Below are 12,213 nucleotides of genomic sequence, written 5' to 3'. Positions count from 1 at the left end.
ACAAATGTTCAATGTAGACCGTTGTCATTACAAAGTTTTTGATGGAATGCGTCACAACCATATTTCCAGGTCCAATACAGATTGTAACAGCATTTTCTTTTATTTCTATACTTTGGGGGCCAGGATATTTTCATGACTGAAGAGCAGAAAAAATATTACAATGCCATGAAAAAACTGGGCTCTAAGAAACCACAGAAACCCATCCCTCGACCGCTGGTATGTGTTCTCTCAGTCTCTCAGTCTCTCGGTTTCACTGAGACTGTGCAATTATACGCCATCTATTACAGACCTGCAGATGGTAGACGGCACTTAATGGTTTAATATTGCTTATCTCTAGCTCTTATGTTTGTTTACCATATGAAATGCACTTTTGTAAGTTGCTTTGGCTAAAAGTGTCCACCGAAATGGCACTGTAATTTGTAATCCTACAGCCTTCTGGGTGTTTTGGGAGTATCCCCTTTTTCTGTGAATGACCAGACATACACCTGACTTAATTTGCTTCTGATGTACCAGTAACAGAATGTAACATTAAATTTAGTTAAGCAGTATGTACATCACATGTATTGGATGCTGAATGTCTCCCTCTAATTTGATATTTTAATGTTTTTACCTGTTTACCTTCCAATTTGGAATACCTGATCATATTATTATTAGCACGGATAGCCTGCTAACTCTGCTATCAATGCAGGCAAGCACATATAAGCATTTGGTCCTCCAGAGCATACAATGTTTGGCACCACAGTTCACAAGTCAGGCTTAAACAGATAAGATCCTGGGGGAAATGGACTTGCAGCTGCCCAATGAACCAGTGGGTGTCGCTGTTGCGCAGTGAGAGGTCGACATCCCAGCTGACTAAAACCTTCCAGTTTCTAGGCAGTGCCAATTGGGCATCGAGCTGTGGGACTTCTGCCCAAAGATGCCACTGGCAAGGTCTTTCCAATTGGATTTTAACCAGTCCCTCTCAAATTAGCATTCAGTTGCTTTATTGATGAGTGCAAGGACAAAACTAGTCTCTGTGCAAGAGACCATGCATTGCAGTTCGCAGACACGCCTATTCAGAATGGCTTACCTGCAATGAGCTCATGAGTGTACACAGCAGAGTTACGTGAGCAGCAATGCCAGACCTGGCAAACAATCCAAGGCCAGCGAGTCTCAGTCCAACTTTAATAAACCACATAATTATGCCTGCTGAGAACCATAATGCAAATCATTGTGGCATTATTTAGCTCACATCCATATAAAGCATAAAGTATGCTATAGTCCTAAAATAATTACATAAGATAAAAGTACTAGGGTTTGAAAATAATAAGTGAGCCTAGGTACAGTGTGAAGAGGTGGATCTTGAAATAGGCTAGTGACTATTCTGTTCTAGCCTGAATGGGAAGTTAATTCAGGACCATTGCAGGACCAGTATTGACAGGCATTGTGACTGTGACAAGCATCCGAGCAGGAAGCAGGCATGCGCAGTAAAATGTCCAGCGTTAATTCAACTCTAACAGATAACATTTTTTTACACTCTGGGTTCCAGTAAAGGCAAATCTTAAAGTGACAGCATACAATCACATTCTAGACAATTCTGTCCTTCCTCAACAGTTTGGGGAAGAACTTGACTGGCCTGCACAGAGCCCTGATCTCAACTCCATTTAATATTGTTGGGATCAATTGGAAAGCCAAATGCAAGCCAGGCCTAATGGCCCAATCAGTACCCAACCTCACTAATGCACTTCTGCCTGAATGGAAGCAAATCCCTGCAGCAATGCCCCAACATCTAGTATGAAGCCTTTCCAAAAGAGTGGAGGTTGTTATAGCAGAAAAGGGTGGACCAACTCCATATTTATTCCCATAATGATGTGATGTTGGATGTCAAGTGTCCACATACTTCTGACCATATAGCGTACAATACATTTTGTCAGCTTTCTGATGTGTAGCAAGACATGTAACTAACTATTAGCTAGGTGATTATCATTGCTGGACTGGACAGGCACAGTGACAATGATGATGATGATGATAATGATGATGATGATGATGATGATGATAATGATGATGATGATGAATACCATGTGACCTAGCTATTTTGCTCTAAATGTGAGATACAGTGAAATTAAAAACAGAAATGATATGAAATAAAACGTTTGGTCCATAAAGTAGCTTCACCTGTTCACCTGTGCTAATGTGAGCCAGCTAACTTTAGTCTTTGTTAGCTGGTTCTCACTAACACTGAATGTAATGCACATTCAAGATCAATGTATTAACACTAGCTAGCATCGCAGATGTGGTGTTGCTAGTTAAGGTTACTTACCAAAGCAAGCATCTGTCCAACTTCTGCCACAAATTCTCAGATCAAAGTTCAATCTTGTGCTGATCCTCCTCCTAATCCTAACCCTGTCCCTTGGGCACCTAGCAGGCTCAGAATTGTAAGGCTGTGGTCCTTTGAATCCATAGTTACTTGAATACGATTTTGTTTGTCTCCGCTGTGGGATCTTTCCAGTTGTGTGCAGTGCTGTAGCTGTCTCACACTCAGGACTCGTTTATGCTAGGCCACTTCCAGGTTTTTCACATATATCAAGTTTTGAGGTGGGCATGGCTAATGACAATTAAAAATTGAGTCTGGCTAGAATTATGTCTCAGTTAGAAAAAATGAATGAAATACAGTTATAAATACATAGTTTTCCAACACATTATTGTGCTGGGGGTGCTAACACGTACCAGTTGTACTTCAATTACAGTAAATTGCTGTCACGGTAACTAAACTGGTTGACTAGTAAGGTTTCACAGTTTTAGCTAGTAAGCCATTTTTAGAAGCAGTTTAACTGCTTCCAGCTAACAAGGGAATTAAATAGGAAATAATACATATAAAAACAAGAAAATTATGATTGCTGTAACCATAATGACTGACTTTCAGTTAAATCCATTCTCTTTCCTCTGTCCTAGAACAAAATCCAGGGGATGGTGTTCGACTTTGTGACGCAACAGGTTTTTGACATCTCCATCATGATCCTAATTTGCCTCAACATGGTGACCATGATGGTAGAGACAGATGATCAGACACCTGAGATGGAGGACATCCTATACTGGATCAACTTCATTTTCATCATTGCCTTCACCAGTGAGTTTGTGCTCAAGCTCTTCGCCCTGCGACATTACTACTTCACCATAGGATGGAACATCTTCGATGTGGTTGTGGTCATCCTCTCCATTGTGGGTGAGTGAAGGAGCAAGGGTTTTTCTTATGTTTTTTGTGGTATTTTCTTAATTGTTTCCTTATTGTCCCCAATTGGACCTTTCTGGTTACTGCACGTTGGCCTAAACCTGCACAGTGACCACTTGCTTGCTGAAGTGTGGGCATTCCTCTGTTGCAAAGATAACAATTTTATAAAATGGATAGGACTTTGCTATCATCATCTTTTTGTATAGAAGTGAGAGAGGAACACCACCAAGAACACTGGTAATAAGAACAATGTGAACAGTGATTTATGGATATTTTCTGGGTGTACTGTACAAGGCCTCTTATGGTATCCAAGCTTTATAGTTTGATGGTATCTACCAATCAGCATTGATGTTGTTCTCTTTTGTTGTTACCTATATAATCCACCAATAAGATCAGTGAAGCACTTGTCATATGGAGGTTGATGACACAAAGGTCCTATCCCTGTTTTATCGTACCTGCTCTGCTGCACATGTCCACAGGACAATATTAACCATACACAACACCAACTCAGAGCACAATATTAACCATAAACAACACCAACTCAGAGCACAATATTAACCATACACAACACCAACTCAGAGCACAATATTAACTATACACAACACCAACTCAGAGCACAATATTAACCATACACAACACCAACTCAGAGCACAATATTAACCATACACAACACCAGCTTAGAGCACAATATTAACCATACACAACGCCAACTCAGAGCACAATATTAACCATACACAACACCAACTCAGAGCACAATATTAACCATACACAACGCCAGCTTAAAGCACAGTATTAACCATACATAACACTGGCTCAAAGCACAATGTTAACCATACACTATACTATATCAAGTTGCAAAATTAAACATTTTTAAATGAAAGTAGTTGTTTACTAATGAGTGATGACTTCTTTTTTGTTAATGGTATTGAATATTCAGGACACACCTCTCATCACCCATGCTGCCAAAAGGGATAATGCCAACTGTGCAAAGAAACATTTTCAACCTAAAATAGCAATAAATAAATAAATAAATAAATAAATGTTAAAGCAATTATGAAATAACTTGTTTCTCCTCTCTTCCTCTCTGTACTATAGGTATGTTCCTGGCAGACCTTATTGAAAAGTACTTTGTGTCACCAACTTTGTTCAGGGTGATCCGTCTGGCCCGTATTGGACGCATCCTGCGTCTGATCAAGGGGGCTAAGGGCATCCGAACTTTGCTGTTTGCGCTGATGATGTCACTTCCTGCCTTGTTCAACATTGGCCTGCTGCTCTTTCTGGTCATGTTCATCTTCTCCATCTTCGGCATGTCCAACTTCGCCTACGTCAAGAGGGAGGCGGGCATCGACGACATGTACAACTTCGAGACCTTCGGGAACAGCATGATCTGCCTGTTCATGATCACCACCTCGGCCGGCTGGGACGGCCTGCTCCTGCCCATCCTCAATCGGCCGCCCGACTGCAGCCTGGAGAAGGAGAACCCCGGCACCTCGGTCAAGGGCAACTGCGGCAACCCCTCGGTGGGCATCTTCTTCTTCGTCATGTACATCATCATCTCCTTCCTCATCGTGGTCAACATGTACATCGCCATCATCCTGGAGAACTTCAGCGTGGCCACGGAGGAGAGCGCCGACCCGCTGAGCGAGGACGACTTCGAGACCTTCTACGAGATCTGGGAGAAGTTCGACCCGGACGCCTCGCAGTTCATCGCCTACGCCAAGCTCTCCGACTTCGCCGACGCCCTGGAGCACCCGCTGCGGGTGCCCAAGCCCAACACCATCGAGCTGATCGCCATGGACATGCCCATGGTGAGCGGGGACCGCATCCACTGTCTGGACATCCTGTTCGCCTTCACCAAGCGCGTGCTGGGCGACAGCGGCGAGCTGGACATGCTGCGGCAGCAGATGGAGGAGCGCTTCGTGGCGGCCAACCCGTCCAAGGTGTCCTATGAGCCCATCACCACCACGCTGAGGCGCAAGCAGGAGGAGGTGTCCGCCATCACCATCCAGCGGGCCTACCGCTTCCACCTGGCCAGACGCGGCTTCGTCTGCAAGCGCAGGCCGGCGGGCGACAAACTGGAGAACGGGGGGACCAATCAGGAGAAAAAAGAGGGGACGCCCTCGACTGCCTCCCTGCCTTCCTATGACAGTGTGACCAAACCTGACAAGGAAAAACAGGAGGAGAATGAGGGGCGGGGGAGGAAAGAGAGGGGCAGAAACCAAAAAGACGTCAGGGAATCCAAGTGTTAGAATACAATAACAATAATTAACTAATAATAATGAATTAAAAATAACAATAATAATAATATGTTAAAGCAAAGAGAGAGGGAAAACCCCATGAAATCACAATAAGCAGATTATTTCATTTGCAAGTTTAAACAACAAAAAAAAAGAGAAAAAGTGAAAATACAAATAAAATAATTGTTTACAGACTTCGTTAATGTATCAATGCAGAAGAAACGGCTTGGTTTCTTACAGCTTTGAAGACACTTAAACTCAATTAAACCAAACATAATCAGCTTACTGTGTGACCTTGTTGCATCAAGACTTAAGATTTCAATAAATAGTTAAGAAAAACGAAGAATCGAAAGAAGAAGACGACGCTCCCGCGCCGACAAAAAACTCTGTTTGTTGGGTGGGGGGGGACGGGACGTCTGTGACAGAGCGGGGGAATGTGAGCGGAGCAAGAGGAGGAAGACTCGCGCGAGATCTCCGCAATCGCCACACATGGATTCCTGTTCAGGAGCAGCGCCATGGTGGATTTTTTTTCCCAAAGGAAATAGCACTGCTGGACTCTTAAAACAACAGCTCAAAGCAGTCTGAAGGGTTCTCTGAGTCATTTTCATATTTAGAAAACGGGGGGGTAGCTGCAAAGCTAAAACAAACGAAACTGAGACAGGTGGGGGAAACGAAAGCTAGAGAGAGAAAAAAAAACCCAATAAAAATATAAGGGTTTTTTTTTTTTTGTTTGTTCATGCCGAGTATACTTGCATCTTACCATCTGAGCTGCAAAAAAGGGAACTAGGAAAAAAAAAAATTAAACATTGCCCACATTACTTAATCATTTTATCTTTGTTATACCCGCATATAAAAAAAAATTTTCTACATGGGCTTTCACACTGATTGGGAAGGGGGAACTAATTAGGGCTTTGACCTGGGCTGAAACGGGGACTTGCTCAGTCAGATTTCCAGATAAATAAATAATCGTGCTCGTTCAATGCATAGAAATGACTTGCATGATGGCATGTTTTGATCAGGAATCTTGCATGATTAAACATAGTCCACAAGACACTAATACTACAGACCACAACAGTGGCTTGACCATGAGTTTGAGGCTGTCCACTGGATATAAAAGAATATATAAAAAGATGAAAAAATTCAGATATTATATTGATGGTGATACACTATATTGGATTTTAAAAGAAAGCTAAAAATCCAAAGTCAATCCTGCCCTTAACAAATGGTACCATCCAAACAGACAGATCTCTCTTTGTAGCCGCATTTGGTTGAAATAAATTGCAAACATTCAGTAGCTGCTGTTTTAATTATTGCCATTATTGTGGCACATTAAATAAGAAACAATACAAGAATGTGCTGCTCTGGATTATGTGAACGAGATGAATGGGAATGCCTGTTTATATATAGAGAACGAGGAAAAAACAAGAAATATGCAGTAAACTACAACAAATTATTTCTTTCTACACAGCAATATTAATTTCCACACCTACCAGCTCTGATATTTGTTCTTTTTTTCTATATTTCTTTTTTTCTGGAAGAGGACACTGTTGGAGTTTGGGTGGGATAGATGTTTTTTAGGAGTGTACCGGGCTGATTATTTTCATGTTTATATATATGTTCTGAAGATATGAATTTGTTTATCATTATTTTACCTTTCCTTTTTCTTTTCTTTTTTTATGTTGTCTTTTCATTCTGTGGTACTGCCTATGCCTATTTAATTATTTAAGCTTTTATTGTGTGCATATTCTTTTTTATAAGGTATCAGTTTACACTGTGTCTTTAAGGAAATGTTAGTGAATTGAGGGTGTGTTCCATGGGAAGGTGGAGGGGGAACCAGGAGTTGGACGAGGAGCCCGGGGAGACAGGCCTTGTTGAGTAAGGCATGCAGTTTCTGGGCTCGGGAGGAGAAAAGAAATGCAACGCATGCTGTTTGCACTGCTCCAGTCTGCCCCCATTACCCAGAAGACACCGCAGATGCATTTTGTATGAATGTGAGTTGTGGTGTGCGCAAACGACGATGAGCCAAAATGGCGTCCTTGTGGCGTGAAGAAACGCACGGGGTGCGCCAAAATGGCATTTCAAAAGGCCTTTTGACTTGCGGTGTCAGCGATTTCCACCATACGAGTCCCATCTAAGTGTTAACGGTGGTCGTGACACTGGTGCACTTTGCCCAGTATGGCACTTCCTGGAGTCCGTTTTTAATAAAAATAATAATAAATAAAAAACAGGGCTAGGAGCATCTCAGTGATACATTTTTTGCTTACCAAAGCAGCCTTTATCAGAAGTGGAGTCATGCGATTCTGTTTTTCTTTATTATTGTTATTCTAATTATTATGGTTAATAGGACTACAGAATTTGATTGTATGCAGAAAAACAAATGGTTAATTTACTAAGCCACTGTCCTCATGTTGCCCCCAATGATTAATCTGTTTTCTGGAGCTTTGGATGGAACACTGTGAAGGCGGCGCAAAAGGTTTGAACAGCACACGATTTTATATGTGAGGTGGGTGTGGTGTTATAATTTTGATGGAAGCCCTTGAGTCTGACAGCAAATGTAAAGTGCTCTATACCCCCTGGTCAGCCATAATCCTCAGCAGAGGAGTAACATCGAACAAATGCCAAATAAGCCGAGCACTGGACGCATCTTACTGTGAGCCGAGACACAACACCAGAGCTTTTTGCACTTCCTGTTGTGCAGTGATGTCACTTCCTGTCTATGAATCCTCCCCCTTTCCTTTTTAAAGAGTTCTTTAGTCCAGTTGCTGCATGAAGTCTCCAAATCAGTGTGGGTGTCAACTTGAACCAAATAAACTCTGAATGAAAACCATAATGACAATTATGCCATCCATTTTTTGTGCCCATCTAGGATATAATGTATAAACGAAAATACATGCGTACGTAAAATAATGAAATGATTAAAAAAAGATATGTACAGTATAGGCTATATTGTAAATGGCACAAAATGCTGAAAAGTTACGGATGAACTTTTTAAGAGACTATAAATAATGTAACATATTTTATTTTATTGGCATGCATAGTTTTTGTAAATACAAAAATTACTGAAAAATACTACAGCTATTAATCTAATTACAAATAGTAAATATAACAAAAATAGAATGGCTTCCCGCAGACACCCTATGTCACACTTGTTAGATTGTGACACAATTTGTTAGATTAAGTAGATTTTTTGGGGGATACTTTTCACTATAGAGGGGAAAATCAACTAAAGAACTATGTATCAAAAAAGCAAAAAACTATATATGAATATACATGTATATGACCACCGTCCATCACTTCCCCCCCACCCCTCCTTAACTCTGTTTTAAGCCGTTCTGATAGTACCTGCTCATTTAAGTTTTTTTTTGTGCAATACATTCAGCAAATGACCAAAACTATAGCCTTTTTTTTGGGTCTGCTGCCATGGAATGCACACTGTACAAGCAGCTTGTAGAGGATTGTGTAGCCTGTGGCGATGAGACAACTGCGCAACCAACAGTATCGTTTGTACATTTATTGTCACCTGCCAAATAGAATACGAATGTGTCCAGAAGTCCCCAGGCATCCTGGGTGGCTTATTTTTCTGCTCGAAACCCTCCGGTGTTGCCAGATTCATTGGAATATATTCCCCCCAAACACTCCTCAATGTCCCTCATCTTCATTTGACTCTCAATGCAAAATTTCCCTGAGACTTCCCTCCCCCCACCCATAATCCTAGCGATCTAGAATTCTTACTTCTGATAACCTCCCCCGTGAGTTTGTCAGAAAATCATTTGACAAAATTTGGGAGCAGTAAAACCGTAGTGTGACAACCTCGCCCTCTACCCCGATATCAAACCTCTCCCCCCAAAACATGCAAGTGCCATTGAAGTTTGATATTGATTTTATTTGTATTTTATTTACTTATTTTTGTTTTTATTTTTACATTAACAGATTATTTGTTGTTCTTTTTTAACGGCACGTGCCTTTTTCTGCTTTTTTATTGTTGAGAATTCGCCGAATGATGCCGCACCAAAACGCTGAACAGTGGATGGTAGTCTAAATGGAGCACAATGCGAAATCTGTATCTGACCTTGTGTGAGGAGTCCTAAAACCTGCCTGACGAATGAACAAAACATCTAAAAAGACATCATTAACAGTTTTTTTTTTTTTTTTTGTTTATTTATTTTTTAAATTCGCATTATTTACCGAACATGACCTCAAGCATTCTTTCCCCCCGCTTTTTTTACAGGCCATATTGGCTAGTGAAAAAGCAGCTTGCCTTTTGATTGGGCGTTCCGTTTTATGCTTCTGTTCATTTCGCACTTAACGTTCTTTTTTCGTATGGATAATCATTTCTTGTAACCATTTTATTTTTTGGCATGACTGAGATGCTATTTTATTTCGTTGTTGAAATACTTGAGAACTGCTTTTTGATTGTTGTTATCATTTGCCACGAATAAAGCGGGAGAGATAGTGTGTTGCACAACCACTTGGACTCTTAGCAAGAATTTATGAAAGATTGTCTTCATTTGAGCACGAACCTTTTTCTTAACAATAAAGCAGCCTTCCAGTTACGTATCGTTTTGAGTTCTTTTTTTCTGGGTTGGAGGAGTAAACAGAATTAGCGGTTGAGGGTGGGGGGGATGGGGGGGTGGGGGAATAGATGTAATTTTGTTTCCTTATTGGTGGTTCCGCCATTTACAGTAACACTTTATCTTGTTGCCACTGTCACACCCAGCTATAATCGGAAGCGATCTGGACCGTCCATGTTACCACATCAAAACAACCCCATAAGACTGAAGACCCACCACTGTATTTCACCATAGATATGATATCCTTTCTGTCCTTTTCCCACAGCCAAACACACTGCTGGTGTCATAGGCATAGATTTTGGGGGGGACGCAGGGGATACGTCCCCCTCAATATTTAGAACACATGCATTTGTCCCACCCAATAAAAACATGAAAGAAGCAGAGGACTTTTAAATTGATGCAGAAAAGGAACAAATTGGTGCATAAAAATTCACCAGAACGCAGGAAAAGAAGTGTTTGACACTCAAAATTTCCTGGGGGAGGAACCCCAGACCCCCCGCTTAATGTGTCCCCCCCCTTGCTCCTCCGACTAGTAGGTTCAAACATAGCCGCAATTAAACTTTTCAGCAAGACCACGATCCCAAAGATTTGCCTTAAAATCAACCAAGAAATTAACTGACCACTAAATTACAGTATTGCAATGGCAATCTCAATCTCCAGACTTGAACCTGATGAAAAGTTTGTAGTCTGAATTGAAGATAATAGTCCACAAGGCCATACAGAAAAATCTTGAAAGACTCTGTATGGAGGAATGGTGAAATACCCACCCCCAATGCACACCCACTAACATTATACTTGAGAACTCCGTTGTGTTATTCTTGCAAAGGGTACAGTATATTAGAAGTAAACGACGGGTGGATAATCGTGACACAAATGTTTTAGTTAAAAATGATTTTCCTCTGACTAATTGTATTAATATTAAAGAATATAATTTTCCATTTTTTGATAATATAACTAATTTGTATTTTCATTTTTAACAGCCAAGGAAGGTCATCTTAATCAAGTGTGTGAACAATTTTGGTGACAGCACTGTGTGGTATTAAAAGGCAATGAATCTGTTGAAAAGTAGGGTGGACTAGTGGTCTTAAGGAAGTATCAGGAAGTCACAGGAGTCAAAAGAATCCAAAAGATTATGAAATGTTTTTTTGTTTTTTTTTTGTCTGAGAATAATGAATTGTTTTAACCTGGGTCTTATTTTCAGAGTATTTTCCACCATTCCTGCTGGATCTAATAGTGTTTTTACACATTTTACTGCTTCATCGCTGAGCCTTTTTGGGTTTATTTTTCCATGCCAGTAGCTTAAAACATTCTGTTTAAACTTGCAGAATTGACTTACCATACCTCCACTATTCTGCATGGACAGAAATTTCATTTAACTTTTCATCTGAGTATTCTCGGTCAAATAAACATGGGTGGCCATCAAATTGAAGACACTCACCAACATCCTTGTGATAGTGTGATGGATAATCGGCCATTGTAATAGGTTTAGATTTGCCTTTTCATGTTATCTTATAAAGGTGAACCACAAGCCACAGTAAACAGAAAATCTTCATGCGTGCATGCAAGAAACAAAAACGTTGACAATGAAGCAGATATGTGAAATACTATCAGAACCAATAGGAATGATGGAAAATGCTACAAAAATAAGACCCAGATTTTAAAAAAGGAATTGTCATTTAAAGCCTACATTACCAACAGACACGAAAACCTTCACCAAAGAAAAACAAAACAAAAAATTAACAAAAAGATATTTACTCCCACCAACAAAAAATCTCAAAATAATATGTCCTTGAAGCTAAACACTACCACCGCAAGGTGACCAGATGGTATTAAACTCTCAGACAAAGCCTCCTGTCTATGTTAGTCACTCTAAGAATTCTACCCACTGAGCTCCCTAGTTTTCTTATACAAGGTCTACCCTAATAAAATAAACCAATTGAACATTGTTTATTTACACACGTATTAAAGGAATTTTCCCCTAGCCTACACTGGATTACGAACAAATCATACAGGTAAACACCTACCTGCAAATTGTCATGCAGGGTGGGGGGTAACCACTGTAACACACGGTGAACAGATAAACACAAAAAGAGGACAATTGGCTTGGAGCCATTTATTTACCAGGGAACAGAAGATGACAGAAAAGCCTTTATAAATAAAGCAACGCCAACCTGGCAACCAAAACTTACTACCAAGC

At 40.6% G+C, this 12,213-nt stretch overlaps 1 protein-coding gene across 7 annotated transcripts in view; it reads left to right on the top strand.

Moving 5' to 3' along the window:
• The window catches only part of scn8ab (sodium channel, voltage gated, type VIII, alpha subunit b), a 90,727-nt gene extending 80,729 nt beyond the window's left edge, over positions 1-9,998 (top strand). For 5 of the 7 annotated variants that reach the window (XM_035386896.1, XM_035386897.1, XM_035386895.1 and 2 more), the window contains 3 exons: positions 112-216; positions 2,932-3,202; positions 4,304-5,457. In XM_035386896.1, the coding sequence (XP_035242787.1) occupies positions 112-216; positions 2,932-3,202; positions 4,304-5,457 (1,530 nt within the window). Of the gene's footprint in view, positions 1-111; positions 217-2,931; positions 3,203-4,303 lie in introns of all 7 variants that reach the window. The other 2 variants (XM_035386892.1, XM_035386898.1) reach the window with 1 other exon arrangement.
• The last annotated feature ends 2,215 nt before the right edge of the window (positions 9,999-12,213 follow it).

Source organism: Anguilla anguilla, chromosome 13 (assembly GCF_013347855.1).
Source record: "Anguilla anguilla isolate fAngAng1 chromosome 13, fAngAng1.pri, whole genome shotgun sequence".
In the NCBI taxonomy this organism is placed as follows: domain Eukaryota; kingdom Metazoa; phylum Chordata; class Actinopteri; order Anguilliformes; family Anguillidae; genus Anguilla; species Anguilla anguilla.
This window is presented reverse-complemented; position numbering and strand designations above follow the sequence as displayed.